The following is a 20,398-nucleotide window of genomic DNA, read 5'->3' on the forward strand; positions in this document are numbered from 1 at the left end:
TTTTTTTTTTTTTTTGCCATTCTAAATAAATGCTTTCAGTTGTACAGTTCTTTTTTGAGAAATAATTTCTAGTTGGCTTGAAGACCAAAGACAAAAACTTTTAGCAATTACTTAGAAATTTACCTGAGTAGGAACAAAGAAGTCACGTGCATTTATTTTGTAACGATCAGCATGTGAATTTACGTCCTTTCCATGGTTATCCAATATGAACTCTACTTCATGCTCAACAGACTGCAGAAAAGTAACATGGTCATTAATTTTAAGATACACGACAGAATGAAAAAGGAAACATAGCAAAAGTCATACTTGGAGATTAGGCTCCTCTATGGAAACCCGCCCTGTTGCTGTTGATGTTTGAAGCCAGCGGCCATGCAAAGTGTACCTTTGCGTGCTCAAGCGTAGTTTAGCAAGCGAACAAATTGATCCAAGTGTACAATTTAAGAGCTTTGCCAAAGTGCGGTGTTCTTTGATAATTGGGACAACAGGATGCACATTCCTGGGACAAAGTTGTATACCAATGTGGTCAGACTAAAATAGAATCTCAGTCGCTTAGGGGGAATCGTGTTCTTGATAACATAACCGCAGACTTTTTCTTTACATAATTTACTGCTGAAAAGTACCTCAAAAAGTCTATTATCCTTTGTGATGAAAAAATAAAGAACACAATGTAAGGAAAATGAGTTAGTACTTTAGAATACCTTAAAAGATCCAAGCAATGCTTATCAGTACTTGGATGAAGTTTCCCTTTAGATTGGTTTTCCGGTATGGGCAATTTCAACTGTCCAAACAACACATTTGCAATATCAGCTGGGTTGTGCAATGAAAATGTCATGCCAGCCAATTCAAATGCTTTCTTCTCAAGGGACCGCAGTTTATCCCGCAATTTATTCCGTGCTCTAAGGCATCCTTCTATATCGACGCCTATACCCCACAGTTCCATGTCTGCAAGGACATTAACCTGAAACACGTAATGAAAGCATTATACTGCCGAAAAACAACTAACTTATCAGAGTTGAAATATCTTTGAATTGACTGCCTCCCTGGGCATTCCTCAGGAAGCTGTAAGGTAGCAAACACATGGCTGATTTGGAAAATACACATAAATATTTAACTTTAAGCACATCATCCAGCGGGATGCTGGTGAAGTTTAGAAAATCTTCCGTAACTAAAGCAAGTTAAAGAAGATATACCAGCGGCATTTCAGTGGTTGTCAGTGCTTCAATAAGTTCTTCAGAAACAAGAATCTTCCAAAGAGCTGAACAAAGGGCTCTTGTTTGAGCAACCCGTCTGCAGCAACCATTGTGGGCAACCCTTCGGATCTGATTCCTCCATCTGCCACTGCGATTAGCAGCTTCAGCTGCCTCTGGGGATAGTCTTTTCTTTACTTCCTTTAACACCACATTAACAGTTTTAGTAACTTTGGATCAAAAACTATAATAAGGAAGTACCTATAAGCTATATCTGTGGGATGATAGACAAACCAAGAGATAATAAAAGATAAAAAAGATATTTATACTTTGTTGCTTTTCTTGTTCAACACCGTCATCAGGACACATATGATATATATTGCATTGATTCCAATAATAGTACATCTGGAATTACCTTATCTATATTTGGATTTGAGTGTCTTTCCTCATCTGGCCAAAGAATCCATGTCACAATGCTCATATCAATGGTTTGGCTTATGTGAAGCGGAGGCATCATTAACCAAGATCCATCAACCAACTCAAGATCTCTGATCCCTTCCGCATGATTTAGGCGAGTGCATCTTTGGATTGAAATGGCGGGACTCTTAAGCACCTGAATCTGGACTTTTAAATTCCATGTGAACTTTCTCGTACTTACATTCCCCATTATTTTACTGATTCTGTTCCACCTAGACTTTATAACATCAAACATGTTGTGGGTGGCAAAAACCTCCTTCTTGCCAACAACTGCATCCTCCTCGATAAGCTTTTGTTTTTCTACACATTCCAGGTTGGGAAGATCCTTATTAAGATTGACATAGTATACAGGGGAGCTGTTCCAGCAGATAGCAATTCCATGTATCTCATAAGAGATGCGGGAATTCAAATTTTGTAGTTTATTATAGTGGATGTCGAAGAAAAACTCGCCAGCAGATTCCCACAGTTCCAGGAATGAATCAAATCCGCCACTAATATTTCCTGCAGTTATTGGACCCTTTTCACCTGTACCATCCTTATTACTCAGAGTAATATGCGAATTCCTAGTCAAATGCTGATCAACATTGTCCTCAGTTTTTATCTCTCTGTCATCGTAAACAGGGATAGGGGAAGTATCACTGGAAAGAATACCAACAGCACTAGGCCCATTAGTGCCGACTGTAGTTCCTATAGGTTGAAGATTAGGAAGATGACTGGTCAAGTTAACTTCTGATGAAACCCCTAATACGACCCTTGGCTTTTCTCTGTGATTATCTGTATCAAAGGTTTCACATTCCATGTGCCCCTCTATGCTTAATCTTCCTGGAACATGTCGTACTTTTTCGGGACCAACAGAGCCTCTGGAATTGTCTCTTTCAGTAGTTTGTTTTCCATTGGGAATCATAGCAGGAGCAGAAGGCAAGGGCTTTGAAAGCTCATGAACATCCAAACCAAGTGACTTAAAAGCAGAGAATGCAGCAGCCCTTGCCTCTTCTGCTTTCTCAAGAACAATTTTGCGTGCCCCGTTCTTAATTTTCTTGGCTAATCCCAAGTGTATCTTTCTTTGTCCTGTACCTGATACACCATATTAACTCTGAGCACATTAGATGAAAGAGATACAATATTCTTTCTGACAAACATTCTACTTATCAATGTTTTATATAAGCAAGCGAGATCTCAATGAAGCAACCAAAACATCAATTTAAACTGTCTAAGAAAACTGATTTACCTTCTGCAGCCCACGCTGAAGATTCAAAGAGAGCTTTGACAATTTCAGGGATGGATGCTTCAGCTATCGCCTGAGATGTACGCAAGCCAGCTTTGTACAACGCTCTAGCTCTTGAACCCTATTTATTCAAAACCAAAAACCATCCTTAGCAAGAGTCTTCATATCCTAGCTATAAGTTCCTGGAAGCTGCAAGTACCTTTATATATGGAATGCTAGTAAGTTCAACAATCTCAGCCCTGACACCAAATGAAACACGGTTCTGGAACTTGGCAACTAATCCTTCCAAATCATGCCATCCCAGCCTCTCACAGAACACTGAAACCATGGAAGAAAACCTTCCAGCATTCTCCTGTAGCGCTTGAACCATGCCTCTAGCCACTTTGAACGCTTCACAGACCTCAGTCACAGAAGCTTCCTGCATTGCATAGTTCAAATACAAAAACAAACAAGTTAGCTATTAGAGACGTCGATCATCACCGTGCTTTCTGATGCAAAAGAAAACGTTTTTAAAAAAATTTAAAACAGGAAATATGATACAAACCAATTCATGCAAGGGCCAACCAAGTAGGAAATGTAAGTTAAATAAGCAGATTAACAAAATATAATGAAGCGTAGATGATCATGCAAGCTAGTAGGGGTTTACATATACAAGAACCAAAATAAAAGCTTTAGCAAAGATAAAACACAAAAAAAACGGAAAAAAAACAAAAAAGCGGGGGAGGGGGAGAGGGGCACCTGAACTAATTTTGACAAGATGAGAGCAACGAAAAATCGCTTGCACACTCGAAGCATTTGTTCATCTGAAAGCATTTTCATGCTTGTTGAACCATGCCGATTGTCATATTCTCCACGCAAATTGTTTTTTACATCCTGTGATCTGTTTCGAGTGCGAACTGTTGCACCATGTGCCATGCGCATCAGGAAAGGTTCGACCACTCCAACTCTTTTGCCAACAGACTGAAATTGAGAGATAAAAAGTAAAAGTATCAGCGTATAAAGATTTTCTCAAAAAAAACTACATGCACAAATAACAAGACCTGACTTTTATAGTTCTATTCAAAAAGCTGCAAAACACTTGAAGGTTGCAATTCAGCTTTCCACAACGGAAGTGAAGGAGAAAGAGAATGCATAACTATTTTGTAAAACACTAAAATTTTAATAAGAAGAATAACATCTAAACTAGAATAACAGTCAATTTAGAGGAAGAAGATAGCTAAAAGCATACTTTCTGCTTATCAACATATAATTATGCCATACATTAATAGAGAGAACAAAAGTTACAAAATTACCTGCTCTAAAGGAGACAATTCCATGAACCGTTCATAATACAATTCCCAGTTTGGTTCAACACCAACATTGATTGGTGTGACTAAGTAGACCAAATGTAAATCAGAAGCCATAACTAGTCCTTCACGTGCTCGTAGAAGATCATCCAGCACTATCTGCAGCAACACCAATTACATGGACGTCAAACATGCTTACATAATACTACATAAAATGCAATTTCAGTTATAAAGAGTCAGATTGGATTACAAGTGACTCCTCTGGGCAGAGTGAACTGCCAAAAGATCCACGTCCAAGGGGTGTTGCAGTGTATAACTTTGTCTCTTCATTCCACTCAAGAAATTTCCTGTGGCACAGCCACCGAAGAGAATCCTGAGCTGATTTGACCACATCTTGAAAGGGCTTTGTAGAATTCAGAAGTGTACATCTAACATAGCGATGAATATCTTTGGCAGTCTGAACAATTCCACCAGCCACAACTTCTAGAATTGCATGAGTCATTCCATTTTTATCCTCAGATAAACAAGACTGCAATGGTGGGCAGGTTTCATTAAGAAGTGCCATTATTCGCTTGAGTTCTCCAGGTTTGCAGATCAACACCTATTAAGAATATAAATTTAGAACAAGAACCAAAAGCCTAGAACACTGACACTCCAAACAAGAAAAAATGTATGTGAACATATGTCTAAGAAATGGAACAATGCATGCTTAAAAAGACAGAAGTTTTGATATGAAGTTTCCAGAGTCACAGAGAAGACATACACTTTCTCCTTTTGTATCAATCCCAGTCCGCCCAGCTCGACCAGACATTTGCTTGTACCTTGTTCCATCAATAAAATCACGGCCAATCATTGGTTGTCGAAAAATAACCCTCCTTGCAGGCAGATTAACCCCAGCCGCCAAAGTGGATGTAGCTGTTAAGACACGTACGAGACCCTTACGGTAACAGGTCTCAACTATCTCTCTTTCTTCTACCTGTAATACAAGTAGAGTTAGTTGGCTAGTGTACTAATGAATATCGATATTCACTTTGCGTAAAATTCACCGTCGCCCATGTCAATAGAAAAAGAATCACAATCCCAGTATATAATCTAACCAGACAAGAAAAGAAAGAAACTATGGTGAATGTGTAAACATACTGTAAGACCAGCATGGTGATAGGCAACCCCAGAGGGAAGAGTTTCTTCTAGTACAGGATCTACTCCAGACGGAGACCTTCGCAGGGCATCAATAGCCGACCTGATATCCATAAACTCACTATTTTCACCATCAACGTCTACGGGAACCTTTTTAATGAACTTTGAAATATGCCTAGCAGTTGATTCGCATCCTTTTCGACTCGAACAAAATATCAGCACTGAATTGCCTTCTTGAACAACCTGGATCGCAACAGTAAATGTGAGTATTCCTTCTTGAACAAAATACGCGTATATGTTTTATCAAAAACATATAGAAAAAATACAAGTACTAAATTAAGACTTTATACAGAAAGACATAAGAAGACACATAACTCGCCCGAGCCATTACCTCGTTACAAAGCTCAACTATATGGTCTGGGTCTTTTCCTCCCATATCAGCAACTTTTGGTATAGTCCTCACAACTTCCATCTTTTTATTGTAAATAGTGCTCCCAACCTTAATATACTCCTCTAGTGGAACTGGTCGAAACTCTGTTTGATATAAAGCTGCCTTTCAACATGTAAAACAAAAATAAAGTTAAAAGGCCACAATAACTTTGCAAAATGTTTCAATAGAGGTGAAGACAATAGCTTCGGAAAGTAACAAATAGAGAAAAACTATCATCACGCATTTAAGAGATCTGAAGATAAACATGTCTTCATTTTACTGAAACCATAAAGCTTATTAACAATCACAAACAGTATTTCTGCCATATTCTTATAATTCCCATAGAATTCACAAATACTTGTATATCTGACGATAAGTGTCATGCAACTGAGTGAGAGCAAAATATATACACACAAATTGTGATTTTTTCTTACTTGAAGCCAGTCAGCAACTGCTCCAACATTCGGCATTGTAGCACTCATACCCACAATTTGTAGGCCATGAGCAGGATCAGCCTTGCCACTGCTATTCCCTGAACTCTCACCACTACTTGATTCTGAACTTCCTTCACCAGCAGCATAACGAAGTTTCGTCAACATAAGTTCCAAAAGATAACCCCTATGTTGGTCACCCACCTATATAAACCATGCGCAGAAGATTCTGCATTCAGTACCAACTATACGAAGATAAAGCAGATTAAAAACAAAGATTAAAAACAAAGATTAAAAAAAAGGTGGTTTCAGACAGTTATATGCTTATCCGAGATGAGATATTTGAAAACCATACCATATGTAGCTCATCTATAACTATTATGCCAAGTTCTGACAAACGACCCTCTTCAAGCAAGCGATTTATCAAAGAGTTGGCCTTCTCAATCGTGCAAACAGCCACAGAAGTGCCCTTAGGAAGTGTTCCACCACCCTGATTTCCATAGTAACTACGAACATGCTTACCAAGTGGTTCAAGAAGGACCTCAAGGTGTTCTGCCTGCACCCAATTGCAAATACAACTAAACTTACAGAAAGTGATAATATATAACGTGTAGGATGCTTGGAGAAACAAACGAAACCTTCTCGGCGCAAATGGATACATAAGGTAGCACAAGCAATGCCATTTTTCCAGTTGTTATGACCCGTCGCAGCATCAAGACTTCTGCAACAAAACTTTTACCAGCACTGCACAAACAGCATGGTTTTGAAATTGAACATGAATTCTTGTAAGATAGAAGNTAGAAAAAATACAAGTACTAAATTAAGACTTTATACAGAAAGACATAAGAAGACACATAACTCGCCCGAGCCATTACCTCGTTACAAAGCTCAACTATATGGTCTGGGTCTTTTCCTCCCATATCAGCAACTTTTGGTATAGTCCTCACAACTTCCATCTTTTTATTGTAAATAGTGCTCCCAACCTTAATATACTCCTCTAGTGGAACTGGTCGAAACTCTGTTTGATATAAAGCTGCCTTTCAACATGTAAAACAAAAATAAAGTTAAAAGGCCACAATAACTTTGCAAAATGTTTCAATAGAGGTGAAGACAATAGCTTCGGAAAGTAACAAATAGAGAAAAACTATCATCACGCATTTAAGAGATCTGAAGATAAACATGTCTTCATTTTACTGAAACCATAAAGCTTATTAACAATCACAAACAGTATTTCTGCCATATTCTTATAATTCCCATAGAATTCACAAATACTTGTATATCTGACGATAAGTGTCATGCAACTGAGTGAGAGCAAAATATATACACACAAATTGTGATTTTTTCTTACTTGAAGCCAGTCAGCAACTGCTCCAACATTCGGCATTGTAGCACTCATACCCACAATTTGTAGGCCATGAGCAGGATCAGCCTTGCCACTGCTATTCCCTGAACTCTCACCACTACTTGATTCTGAACTTCCTTCACCAGCAGCATAACGAAGTTTCGTCAACATAAGTTCCAAAAGATAACCCCTATGTTGGTCACCCACCTATATAAACCATGCGCAGAAGATTCTGCATTCAGTACCAACTATACGAAGATAAAGCAGATTAAAAACAAAGATTAAAAACAAAGATTAAAAAAAAGGTGGTTTCAGACAGTTATATGCTTATCCGAGATGAGATATTTGAAAACCATACCATATGTAGCTCATCTATAACTATTATGCCAAGTTCTGACAAACGACCCTCTTCAAGCAAGCGATTTATCAAAGAGTTGGCCTTCTCAATCGTGCAAACAGCCACAGAAGTGCCCTTAGGAAGTGTTCCACCACCCTGATTTCCATAGTAACTACGAACATGCTTACCAAGTGGTTCAAGAAGGACCTCAAGGTGTTCTGCCTGCACCCAATTGCAAATACAACTAAACTTACAGAAAGTGATAATATATAACGTGTAGGATGCTTGGAGAAACAAAAGAAACCTTCTCGGCGCAAATGGATACATAAGGTAGCACAAGCAATGCCATTTTTCCAGTTGTTATGACCCGTCGCAGCATCAAGACTTCTGCAACAAAACTTTTACCAGCACTGCACAAACAGCATGGTTTTGAAATTGAACATGAATTCTTGTAAGATAGAAGCCTGTTAGTGAGATTAATCATACTGCTATCATGATCTGAAGAAAGTATAAGAAAAGAAGAAACTTTGAATTGGCAGATACCTTGTAGAAGCACAATATACCAAATTCCTTTTCTGCAAAACACCATCAACCTGAAGACACTCGACCTAGAAAATTCACAATTTGTATTCAGCTAATAAAAAGGACGTCAGAAGCAATAACATGCATACAAGAAAGAATAGGAAAACTTTTTCAGATATAATACTACTGACCCAAAATCACTCATTAATCCACAACAAAACTTAGAAAGTATAACTACAAAAGTTAAGAAAGAGTCGAAAATAAAAATTGCCTAGAAGTTTTGTACAAATTCATAAAACATATAAATAGGAAGAAACCAACATATATCACATGTACAACCACCGCATAAATGATATAATAATGTCATGAAAGGAACAAAGCATGAAAAGCAAATACTTTTGGATGGCGAATACTAGCTGCTGGCTCTCAGCTAATATTACACTTTTTAAACTGTACTAAGGAAGCAAATTCACATCTATCTATCTATCCAGGAGTAGGAATATAGAAAATAATGATCAGTTGTATCTAAATATTATCAACAAATAACAACCCACAAATCAACAAACAGTTATGTACCTGCCAAGGATAGAGTTTAGATATTCCTTTCTTATTGTAAACGCTGCAAACTTCTGAGGGAAGCCAAGTGCTAAGATTTAAACCATCTTTACTACGATGAGAGCTTGAAGGAGTATGACTTTCTTCAGATTCACTAGAATCAACTGATTTCCTTAAGTTGCCTATCATAGAAACAGATCTTTCACTATGATTTTCCTCGCACAACAAAACTTTGTTTCTTTCGAATTCTGGATACACCCTGCCTATCGAGATATTATCTGCCTGAGCATTATTTGCAATATCAAGACATCATTTATCATCAACAAAAACAGATTCAGATATCCTGCTGATTCCTAGAGTACTGTTATTCTGATCAAATGAAGCACATCGCTCTTGGTTACCTCCGTTTGTTTTCTTATCCTGAAACAAAAGTTCAAGGTTCTTGACAGGAAGCGGAGATGCTTCTTTATTAAAATCTCTCCCATGCGTCTCTACGACCTTTGAAAAACCAATGGCTTCTTTATCCTTTACTCTGCTTTCATCTATATCTAAACTTCTCTTCAACTTTTCACTGCAATTATCTGTTTTGTTGCTGCATGAAATAATAGTTCCATGTTGAGTTCCATTTTTAGCTTCTACGGAACCAGATTGCTCAAATGGAATTGTCAAACCATCAGCAACTTGAATTGCTTCATTCCAGAAAGAATCTCCAGGTGAGAACATTGAGCTACCACTTCCTGACTTAGGGGTTCCAACAGGACATGATTTAACGGCTGATCCAGGTGTGTGGCATTCAGTTAAATGAGCAGACGATTCTGGTGCCTTAGTACACTTCCTCAAGCCCATTGGAATTTCAATAAGTTCATTGCTCGGTATCTGTGAATATATTAGAACAGACACATAAAATAATATAAGATGAATCAGTATGGCAAGAGGACAGGTAACCATTACTGCTGATTTCACTTATATTTTCTTATACCTTCTTTGTAGGGTCTGAAACAGATTTAACTCTTTTATCAGCAATACTAGCGAGTGATTCAGGCTTACTCCCGAGAGGATATGCAAGTTCATCTAGTGATGGTATAATTTGGGAATCACAGCGCCTCTTGTGAGAAATTTTAATATCTTTGGATGGTGATGATGAACTGCTTTGACGCTTTAGTTCACATGCCTTCTGATGTGAAGGTGAGCCAATAACAGACTGCATTCCACTGCAATAAAACAGAACAATTGACTAGTCAGACAAATAAAAGAATGGATGTTTCACCAAAGAACTCCTTCATGGTAATGGAAAGAATAGAAAATTCAGCACAATGGACATTACCTACAATACAAGGACAAGAAACCAGTGGCAAAGTCTCTCAGTTCTAATTTATCTTTCTGGCTAGCACAGAGGAAACCATCTGTTGCATGAGTTTCAGTTGTAGCAACACTTTCTTTATCCAAATCTTGAGATCCGTTCTGGTTCAAACACCCTTCAACTCCTATAGAAGTTGCAGGCATTACAGGTTTAGGCACGCAGGGGCGTACATTTTCACCAGCAGACGAAGCAGAAACCTCCAAATCCAACTTTCTTGTAAACGCTTCCTGCCTTGCCTGCAACCCACTGTTGAAAGTGCTTTTGTCATCCAGAGAGGCTTTCAAGTAATTGTCCAAAGTGCCTTTGTCTCCAGGAGACTTTTCTCCTGTCACCTTCACATTTTTCTCATTTCTCCCAGACTTCAAATTTGGTGAAGAATGTTTCCTCTTCTTCGAATGAAAAAACTAGTAGTACAGTAACAAACAATAATAAGAAAATTTAGTCAGTACAAACATACTTTAGCTTCAATATCAGAAAAAAAAAACTCAATCCTAACTAATTCACTGTTCATAACTTGAATTAAGGAAAAGCTTCAAAAAAAAAAAAACCTTAATTTATGGGAAATCCATATCAAAATTGAAACTCTTTCATGGAAAGAAGAAAAAAAAACGAGTCTTTCACTATCTTAGGTGAAAATTAAAATTACGAGATTCCACCTAAAGGTGGTTACGGGTCTACTCGAACAATTCAATTTCAATACACAGTTCATCGGATATTAAAGACAAGTTCTTCAAGTCAGAAACTTTAACGCACAAAAGAGAAAGAAGAAGTACAAACATCGACACTCGTCGACACTTCGCGAAGACAAGTTTCTCAGAGAAAGAGAGAGAAACGGACCTGATCAATCCGCGATTTAGAGGAATCCGAGTCCATCGGCGGAGAAGGAAGAGTAACCGCCGGAGATCTGGAAATAAACCCTAGTCGGCGAGTTTAGCGCCGGGGGGAGTGAAGAGCGCCCAAATTGGAGGCAGATGTAGAAAATTAAAAATCTGTAGCGTTTGAATTTTTGATTTCAGAGCTGCTCTCTCTCTCTCTCTCTCTCTCTCTCTCTCTCTCTCTCTATTTCTGTATTATTTATTTTTATTTTTTTCCTTAAAAGGTTCGATTTTTTTTTTTTTTGGTTTTCACGCTCGAAATTTCAATTTGAACTATAAAGTTGTTTTTGGCTCCATGTCTCTCAAATAACATTAAGGAAGATATGATAAAAATTCGTTTTAGTCAAGTATGCAACGAGTTTGGGAGTGCCAAGTCATCTTTTACCAACTCACATTAGCACAAATGCGTTTGATACAATCATACATATACAAGTGCGTTTATGTACTAAGTGAGCATCAAAAGGGCTTAAACCAACCAAATGACTTAGTTAAATGTGAGGTTTTTTAGTCAAGCATATGCAATCCTAGAGAACGAATCACAGAGTGTGAATGCAACCAGCCAATTGGGTTAAAACATACACACATACATAAACAAAAGGGGAGAAGAATCGAAAAGTAACAAAAAGGCAAACCTTTCCTCTGAGAAAACAAAGGAGGACTCATACTAACAAAAAAGGAGATCAACTACTAATAAATGTTTCTTTTGCCAACACTCAATAATTGCAATCAGTAAGTGACTAAGTGGTATTGCTCTGTTTGATTATACTCAAGTTTGAGTTAATGTTATATATAGCATTATTCGTCCCAACTTTTGTTTTTCTTTTTACTTAATGAAAAATTCCGACCAAGCTCCAAAGTCCAAACATGCATATTACATTTGAAAATTCATTCTAGTTTTATTCATAAGCCAAGGGCTATATATATAAACGAAGCAACGGAGCCATATAATAAAGTAAAGAGATCTTAAAGTATCCATGCCATGAACGAGGTTGCAAGTGTGGCGGCACAGCTTTTAAGCAACATATTGCTAATCATTTTTCTGCTGGTTTTTCCGCTGCGTGTCTACACGCACAATTGTGCTTATGCTTCTTCGATTTCTCATCCTGAGTCTTGAGCTCATTTCCAGCCACAAGGAAGAACGCAGTGTGCCTGATACAGACAGATACAGCTTGTTAATATCTGCCGAAATTCTTAAGGTTTAAAGTGAATAAAACAGACCCCAATCAAACTTCCATCGAACTATTTTTTTAATTTGGTTCCTGAATTTACAGTGTTTTTGACTCTGAGAAGAAGATGGTGTTACCTGAAGAACTTCATCATTTTGATTTTAGAGTCCTGGTCGATGTCAAGCGAATCGTCGAGAGCGTTTTGCATGTGGTGTAGCCATCTCTCTGCAGCTTGATGGGTCACTGGAAATGGACGGTGACGTCCGATCAAAGCAGGATGACCTACACATTGGCAAGATATAACAAACAGCCACAAAGTAAGCAACGAGTTTGGGAAATGCCAAGTCATCTTTTTAGTCAAAACCAACTCACATAGGCGCAAGCGCAAAAGTGTATTCTAAAATAAACAAGTGCGTCTGTGTGAACTAAGTGAGCATCAAAAGGGCTAAACCAAATGAGTTAGCTAATGTGCGGTTTCTTAGCCAAAGCATATACAACCTAGAGAACAAGATATGAATGCAATCAGCCAAAATTGGGTTAAAACACACACACACACATAAACAAAAGGGGAGAAGAATCGAAAAGTAAGAAAAAAAAAAAGACAAACCTTTCCTCTGAGAAAACAAAGGAGGGCCTCCCATACGCTGGACGAAGAACTCATACTGGTTCTGGATGGCATCTTCTTTGTTTGCGTCAGAAAATATAGATCGAAACCATTCTTCTTCGTCATCATATACCCTACTCTCCACCATTTCCAAAACCAAGAATCAACAAGATATCCCTTAAGAACAAACAACACAGGTCCATAACTGTCAAAAATCTTGAGAGTTCACTAGTGTGGACACATACTGTATATAACAAATCTGTTGAACAAAGCAGAGACTGGACTTGAATCACTTGAAATTTTTTTAAAAAAAATCACACTTTCAACCACAGTATCCTAGGCTAAACCCAGATTAAATGGAAAGGAATGAGCCAGAGGAAACAGATAGTTAGAAAAGGGAATTGAAAAGACCTGGTGTAGAAATTGGTGGAGAGATTGATAAAGGTCTGAAGACCGAGCTTTTCGAACAGATTGGATTCGTCGATAGCGAAGGCCTCAGCCTGATCGACGCCGCTCAACACCGATGCCTTCTCCTGCAGCGATTGCATCTCTCTCTCTCTATCTCTGGTTCGGAGTGGTGAGTAGAGAAACTGTGGGCGATACGATTGATTTTTTTTTTTTTTTAAAGGAATGGGGCTTTCTCTTTATCTCTCTCTCGTGGTGGTCGCGTGGAGGCAACGCTCTCTTTCTTTCGTGTAGTTTTTTTATTTAACTAGTACTAGATAGAGAGAGACTTGTGTTTGGAGTTTGGACATTTTTTTTATTCTCTTTGGTCCCAGTCAATTTATAAAATTAAATTCCTCTTGTTATCAGTTATCACTATGTCATTGTCAACATTGTCTTTTCTTTTCTTTTTTTTTCTTCTGGAAATATTCCACAAATGGTTTTTGAGCTAAAGAAATTAACCAAACTGATCATATACGTACCTAAATATTTTTTTTATTTGTCATTGGCAGTTTTTGTTTTTTGGGCCTATAATACAAATTGGACTTAACTAGGCCTGTATTAAAGCCCATTACTCCAAACTCTTTATTCGCGATTTGCGTTTGTTGAAGAAAAGAAAAAAGTGATTTAAAATCCGCGTTTTAAATAAGACACGAGGCTGAGCTTTTGACCACCACGAAGGATATATCAACGGCGTCGTCTCTCTGTAATTGTGGATTTTGTCCGGTGAGGCGATGGCGACGAACAACAGAGAAGCAAGGAGGCGGAAGATCTTAGAAAGAGGATCTGATCGTTTAGCTTTTATTACTGGTCAAATCAACGGCGTTCCTCCTCCAACCTCTCCTTCCGATTCTACTTCTTCCCTTTCCCACTCTCTTCTCCAATCCTTCCCGGACACGAGTCCCTCGCCTCATCAGATACCTCAAGATGAAATCGGTGCTCTCTCTCACTCTTTAGGGCATATTATTAAAGTCGTTGAATTGTTCGATTTCCGTTGGTTGTTTATGTGTGTATTTGCATTGCATCTTGCTTTTCTCGTTTTTGTTATTTTCGCATTGGGCGGTGAGAAAATAAAGCCATGCTTTTTTTTTTTTAATTTGGAGCTAGGTGCTGTAAGTTTGTTGTTAATTGAAATCAAGTAGGCTTCTTTGATCATATACTAAAACATTGTGGAATTCATGTTTGCAAGTATCATGTGTAGGAACCCCCACCATTGGATGTTTGAATTAGCGTAAATTTGTAGATTAGAATAAGACGCACAAGTATCCACATTTATATGTTTTAGTATATTGTGTCCTCTGATTGAAGTAGTACAATGGGCTGTGAAGCTGCTATATCCAAGTGGGAAACTACTTTACTTAAGTTGAATTTAGATCTTAACGAAGGTAGTATCTGTTATGAACCTGATTTCTCTGTTCCCTGCTTGTGCTTAATTCACCTCGCACTTTGAAGTTTCCTTTTCCCATTCTGTGAATTTTCTTCCCAGGGGCGGTTCAACCACACTACCACAGTTAAGTGTTTGGAACGCTCAATTATGTTGTGTTTTTAATATTTGCTTGCCTTGTATTGTGCCACAAAGTTTCGTGAAAGATATTTTTAATGTTTCGTGAGGCTTACCTTTACACTACGCTTAATGGATAAGCAAGCATGTCAAAATGTTAGCATCATTTATATGTTGTTGATTCCAATCTCTTATAAGCATAATAAGAGACGCCAGGGGGTAACTTACTTGTTTTGTTGTGGTTTTGCAGCTCTCACAAGTCCACAGGAAAACATCTCCAATGCTGCGGTGGTTGATAATACAGATCATATCATCCATCAAAGCAGAGCAGAATCGGTCCAGCCTCAGAGGTACGCTGAAACATTGGCAGAACCCTCTGCTTCAGATCCTAGCGACGCAACAATACAACCAACTCCTACAACTTCAAGTGCTCAAATTCCATCAGTGGTAGATTTAGGTGCTTCTCAAGCATTTATTCCTCTGGCTAGTTTTGTGAACACCATCAAACCAAAGCACATTGGAGCGGCCATTGATGCTTCAGAATACCTACGGATGTTCTCAGCTCTTGGGATTGCACTTGTTGTCATACTATCTCGTCTCGGGTTCTCTTCCCTAGTCAACATAGTAAGCTTCAGGCCTGTTTTCTTGCTCATATTGACCGATGCCACAATTGTGCTTGGACGTGTTCTGCTGAGTCATCGTGGAGATTCGCCCTCAGCCTCTGCCTCGGAGACAGTAATGAATGGGCAGGGTATAGCAGAACAAGTGAGCAATGCTTTGGAGACGGTGATGATGGTAAAGAAGATAATGGACGCGCTTCTAATGGATTTTAGCTTGTACGCTGTGATTCTCATATGTGGCCTCTTGGTTACCCAAAGCATCTTTCCTTAGGTCATTTATCAAGTAGGTTTGTTTGTGCTCGGTAGTTTTGTGTTTGTTTGCTTCTGGTTTTAAAATTATAGTTAGCTCCAAAACATTTGTACTTACATATCAGTTACATCGTTTTTTATTTTATTTTGAGTTACCCTTTTGGTTGATGCTAAGTAAGTTCACTTACGCGACAGATCATTATTATTTATTGGTGTTCAGTACTTTGGAAAAAGACAATTTAGGGTTCTCCTTCGTTTGTTTCGTATACTGTAGTAGTGTATTAGGGTAGTTGGGTATCACGTCTCAGCTTCGTTTATTTGTTTTTTCTGCCCACAGTATTTAGTATTGGTGTAAACACATCTCAGATTCTGTTTTTGGACCCTATAAAATTGGCCAATGAGAGAGTTGCCTTAATGATTTTTTAAAAACACTTTTACATTATTTTGGAATTCCTTGCTCACCACATATCTTGCTTCTGCCTAGAAATTAAAACTTATTCGTATTTGGTAATTGTTTCAACAACCCACTTAAACACAAACCTGTTCTAGTCACTAAAAAAATCTTACTAACACTTTTTATTATCTAGATCAGGTCTAGTTTTTTAATGATTTGATCTCTGAAAGGGAAATAAAAGTTAAATGTGGAAACTATAAAGGAAAAAAGAAGAAGGAAGAAGTGAAATTTCTAGCTGTGATAATAAATTACCGAGGAAGCAACGTGGTAAGTCACTCTGTAGCTGTCAAAAAGTAAGAAACAGAGAAACCATACGTCACTCGACCAATCGTAACCGTTTATTTCATTTTCCCTTTTTTTTTTCAATCGTTAAAATTATTTATTTTATTAATTTAAATTAAATAAATACTGTACGTACCTTTTCTCTTTGGGAGCCATTGTTTTCTTTTTGCCGCTAAAGTAGTGAAGTGCAGAAAGAGATACAGAGAGAGAGAAAGTACAAGTTTACAATTGAAGGTTTCTTGTTCCGGGGAATGGAGATATTTCCGGCGGAAGACAAACTCGTCGGCTCCGGCGACGACGAAGCTGTTCCTACAGAAGTATTTGTCATAAAAAACGAAGCTTTAGACATTTGTAGGATTTGCCAATCATCAGAGGAACCAGATAATCCGTTGAGACATCCGTGCGCGTGTCGAGGCTCTCTCAAGTTTGTCCACTCAGATTGTCTTTTTCTCTGGCTCAATCGCCGTAACCGAAACCACTGCGAGGTTTTTTATTTAAACCCTTTCTCTAAAACTCTGTTTCTTCTGCAAACGAATTGAGTTTAAAGTTTACTGCTTTTTTATGTGGTTTTGAGGAAGAACTCTCTAAAGTCTCTCTCTTTTTCTTTCTACTACAGATTTGTAAGCGACGCTACTCAATTGTTCCGATTTATTCCGAGAACGCTCCAGAGAAACTATCATGCCACGAATTCTTAATGGGATTGCTACTGAGAGCATTACGTTTCATGACTTGGATTCTTCCTTGGGTCTTGATGATTCCTTTCAACGCATATTGCTTTTCTTTTCTCCCTTTGGACAGGGAAAGTGAGTTTGTGAACCAGACTGTTTTAGAACTGTCCTTGAAATTTCCTGGCCTGTTTTACACTGCTGAAATAGTGTTTGATATCACCTTTATGGTTGTCTCTATGGAAATTATGGAAGAGATTTTAAGGAGACACCCTGAGTTGTTACGTCTTATGATCATCTTAGAGAACGGTCTAAGAGATAGAGATGTTACTGGCATTTTGCTGCTGTTAGGAAATCATTTTCAAATTCTGAATGATTGGTGGCATGATCAGCTCTTACACTTGCCATTTCTCCATATCTTTCAGAGGGGACCTCTTCCACTACTGTTTGTTCCTCGAAACACGCCTCTTCATCAATTTGGAGCCATCAGAAGGGTTTTTTTCCTTTTCAATGACAACACTTTTGCTGTGAGTCTTTTGCTATCTCTATATTCAATTACTCTTACATAAAACAAAAACAAAATTCATGCATTGTCTTAGCTTTCCTGGAACATGTTGAGTAACAGATTCTTTTTCTTTTTCTTTTCTCTACAGGTTCTTGCCATCAACATCTATTGGTCTTCTCTCAAAGTTTTTATACCATTTTCGATTGGCCGAGCTGTCTTCTTTCTTCTACGCTGTTTCCCACATGTTTTGATTGAGGAAAATGCATCTGAATTAGCTGCCGGAAAAATGGTTATATTATCGGTTTTCTTGGCTTACCTTGGAAGTGTCTTCCCTCTGCGTCGAAACAGAACAAGACTCAGATGGTTTTCTCCGCCAGTTAAGAATACGTTCATCTTGTGCTTTAAACTCGGTGTTCTGCCTTGTATACTTGGTTGCTGGCTAGATTTCTGTACTTCCCCTATACTGGGGAAAACAATTTCCCAAAGCATTGAGGTTCTTTCAGACTATCCACACCTGGCTGCAAAACATTGGCATATGGGAATTTTCTACTTGGTAGTTGCTATATGTTGCATGGAGGCTATCCAAAAGGTAACATTTGTATTTTTGTTTTCATCCTCACGCATCATCAGATATTCTCACTTTTTCTTCTTCCTTTTGGCAGATACTTCAGAAACGAGCCTTTTGGTATCTGATAGATGTTGCAGAACCAAACTACAAAATCACCAAACTGCATCTTGGTCCCATCCTCTTGGCGTTTGCTTTACATGGAGCAATGGTGGTGGTTGTGCTTTACTTACCAGTAAAAACAATCAGTCTCATCAGCCAGTCCTTTTTCCCTCTCCAATTTGGGTATGCTACTCTGGACCTTACCACATAATGTTTCTAATTTCTCGACTCTTAAAACATTATGTATTAAAATGTACGCTCACGGGATGCATGCAGGGTCTACGATGAAGATTTTGTGCTTGGTTTACTTATTGCTTATGCGTTCCTAATTAGATTTGGCCCTCGGTGGTTAGTCAATTTTATTACACCATCCCTCAGACCCATAGTTCACAAGTGGGTTATCACTATCAGTTCTTTGCTCAAGTTGAGTGATTTCTTGCTTGGAGAGCCCCGCAGAGACCCTGCAAATCGTAATGTGAGACCACTGTCTCTAGTATTTGGCGTAGCTGAAGGCTCTATAGTCAGTTTGTATGGACCTCAAAGCGATACCACCACTGAAGAGGATACAAATGACCAACGAGATAAAAGGTAACCAAGGAAACGCTTTAAATAAAGATAATTCGGGTACAAAATACATTCTGATTAGTTGTAAGTTTCAGTTTTATGCTGAGGATTGGAGTGATGTTGGTTCTAGCTGCTCTGAGTATGTTTCTTGTTAGTACAACCTTCATGGCTTTACCAATTCTAGTTGGAAGGGCCTTCGGACTCAAACACGACGGTTTGTAATTTTCTTAATCTTGCTTCATACGTATCTCTCCTTTGTTTTGTGCTTCTAATTTTTTTTAAAGTGCCTCTTTGCTAATCAATCATTTTTAGATCTTTGTGCTTTCTGGATTGGATTCTGTATCCTACGAGGAATGTATATCTTCATTTGCTTCGTCTATGATCATTTCGTGACGGGAAGAACTGATTTACTTCTCAACCATGTTCTGATGTTCATAAGGAATGTCTTGTTATTCTCCATCTGGGTAAGAAGACTCCTATGTCTTTCATTGAAAATTAATAATCTTTTGTTGTGGACTTATATGTATAACTTGTAAACCTTGATGAATAGATCTCCATCATACCGGGATTGCTCGGTCTCCTTATCAACCTTATGATCATCATCCCATCACAAGTTCCACTACATGAGTCCCCAGTATATATGTTTCACCACAACTGGTTGCGCGGTGTAGTCGTCCTACACATCTGGATCTTTCTGGTAAAGAAGTTTGTTTTGTTTCCATCATTATTGCTTCAAGCCTTCAATCAAGAACTTGTTTTCATTTTGTTTGTTGCGTAACAAGTAACTGCTGTTCTTCCCTCGCAGACTATGCGCACACGGATCACCTGTTTCACGACTGTGGCGTGGCGGGAAAAGCTTCAGAGAATCAGAAGCGTCGGAATCAACAGACTTCCCTTTACATGGCTGGTTCGAGATGCTATTGGTTCGATCATAGTGTCTCTTTTATTCACTCTCTGCGTTCCTTACGTGGTGGTGAACTCTCTGTTCCCGATTCTTGGATTTTCCGGTGAAGTCAACTTAGCCGTCCAGCGGTTCATTTGGCCAGCGATCCTAACCTTAATCCCCATATGGTTCAGTGTCAAGCTCACTCGTGATCTTATCATTTACCTTCACCAACTGGAATTTGATAATCGATAAAAGTGGGAGAGAGGCTGATGGATTTCACTGAAGATCTGGCTGGAGTAACAACGACCAAAACCAATGCCTAATGATAGAGAATAGTCTTCAACTATAAGTACATAAACTAGAGTTTCTTATGTTATAGTAGTATCTTTAACTAAAGAATCTATGAAATGCAAACAACATCCTAAGACGATGACTAGTAGGATTCTGGTATAGTGGTATTTATAATATAATGTCTTTATTCTCCCTCTTCATGTTCCATCAATCCATCCTTTATTTCAACTTCATTGGAAAACGCTTTAAAACTATGAATTTGGCCACAAATGTATTTTGTTTAACATCTCATTTATATTCATCGAGATGTTGGGTACTTGGTGGGTGATAGTCTTT

The 20,398-nt window shown here is 38.3% G+C and overlaps 3 protein-coding genes and 1 pseudogene across 3 annotated transcripts; 2 read left to right on the forward strand and 2 right to left on the reverse strand.

Annotated features, from left to right (window-relative positions):
* LOC104727606 lies at positions 112-11,325 on the reverse strand (annotated as a pseudogene).
* LOC104721559 (two-on-two hemoglobin-3) lies at positions 12,013-13,609 on the reverse strand. The gene is made up of 4 exons (XM_010439568.2): positions 13,346-13,609; positions 12,938-13,068; positions 12,468-12,612; positions 12,013-12,313 (listed from the first exon to the last, which is right to left on the reverse strand). Exons 1-4 carry the CDS (start codon positions 13,480-13,482, stop codon positions 12,196-12,198), a joined length of 531 nt encoding a protein of 176 aa, XP_010437870.1. The 5' UTR covers positions 13,483-13,609; the 3' UTR covers positions 12,013-12,195.
* On the forward strand, positions 14,015-15,931 carry LOC104721560. The gene is made up of 2 exons (XM_010439569.2): positions 14,015-14,314; positions 15,130-15,931. The coding sequence occupies exons 1-2, from the start codon at positions 14,113-14,115 to the stop codon at positions 15,768-15,770; spliced, it is 843 nt and encodes a 280-aa protein (XP_010437871.1). The 5' UTR covers positions 14,015-14,112; the 3' UTR covers positions 15,771-15,931.
* LOC104721561 (probable E3 ubiquitin ligase SUD1) lies at positions 16,638-20,257 on the forward strand. The gene is made up of 9 exons (XM_010439571.1): positions 16,638-16,969; positions 17,101-17,676; positions 17,803-18,243; positions 18,317-18,504; positions 18,598-18,909; positions 18,981-19,099; positions 19,198-19,349; positions 19,436-19,582; positions 19,691-20,257. The coding sequence occupies exons 1-9, from the start codon at positions 16,736-16,738 to the stop codon at positions 20,021-20,023; spliced, it is 2,502 nt and encodes an 833-aa protein (XP_010437873.1). The 5' UTR covers positions 16,638-16,735; the 3' UTR covers positions 20,024-20,257.

The sequence above is a fragment of the Camelina sativa genome, chromosome 11 (genome assembly GCF_000633955.1).
Source record: "Camelina sativa cultivar DH55 chromosome 11, Cs, whole genome shotgun sequence".
Taxonomy (NCBI): Eukaryota; Viridiplantae; Streptophyta; class Magnoliopsida; order Brassicales; family Brassicaceae; genus Camelina; species Camelina sativa.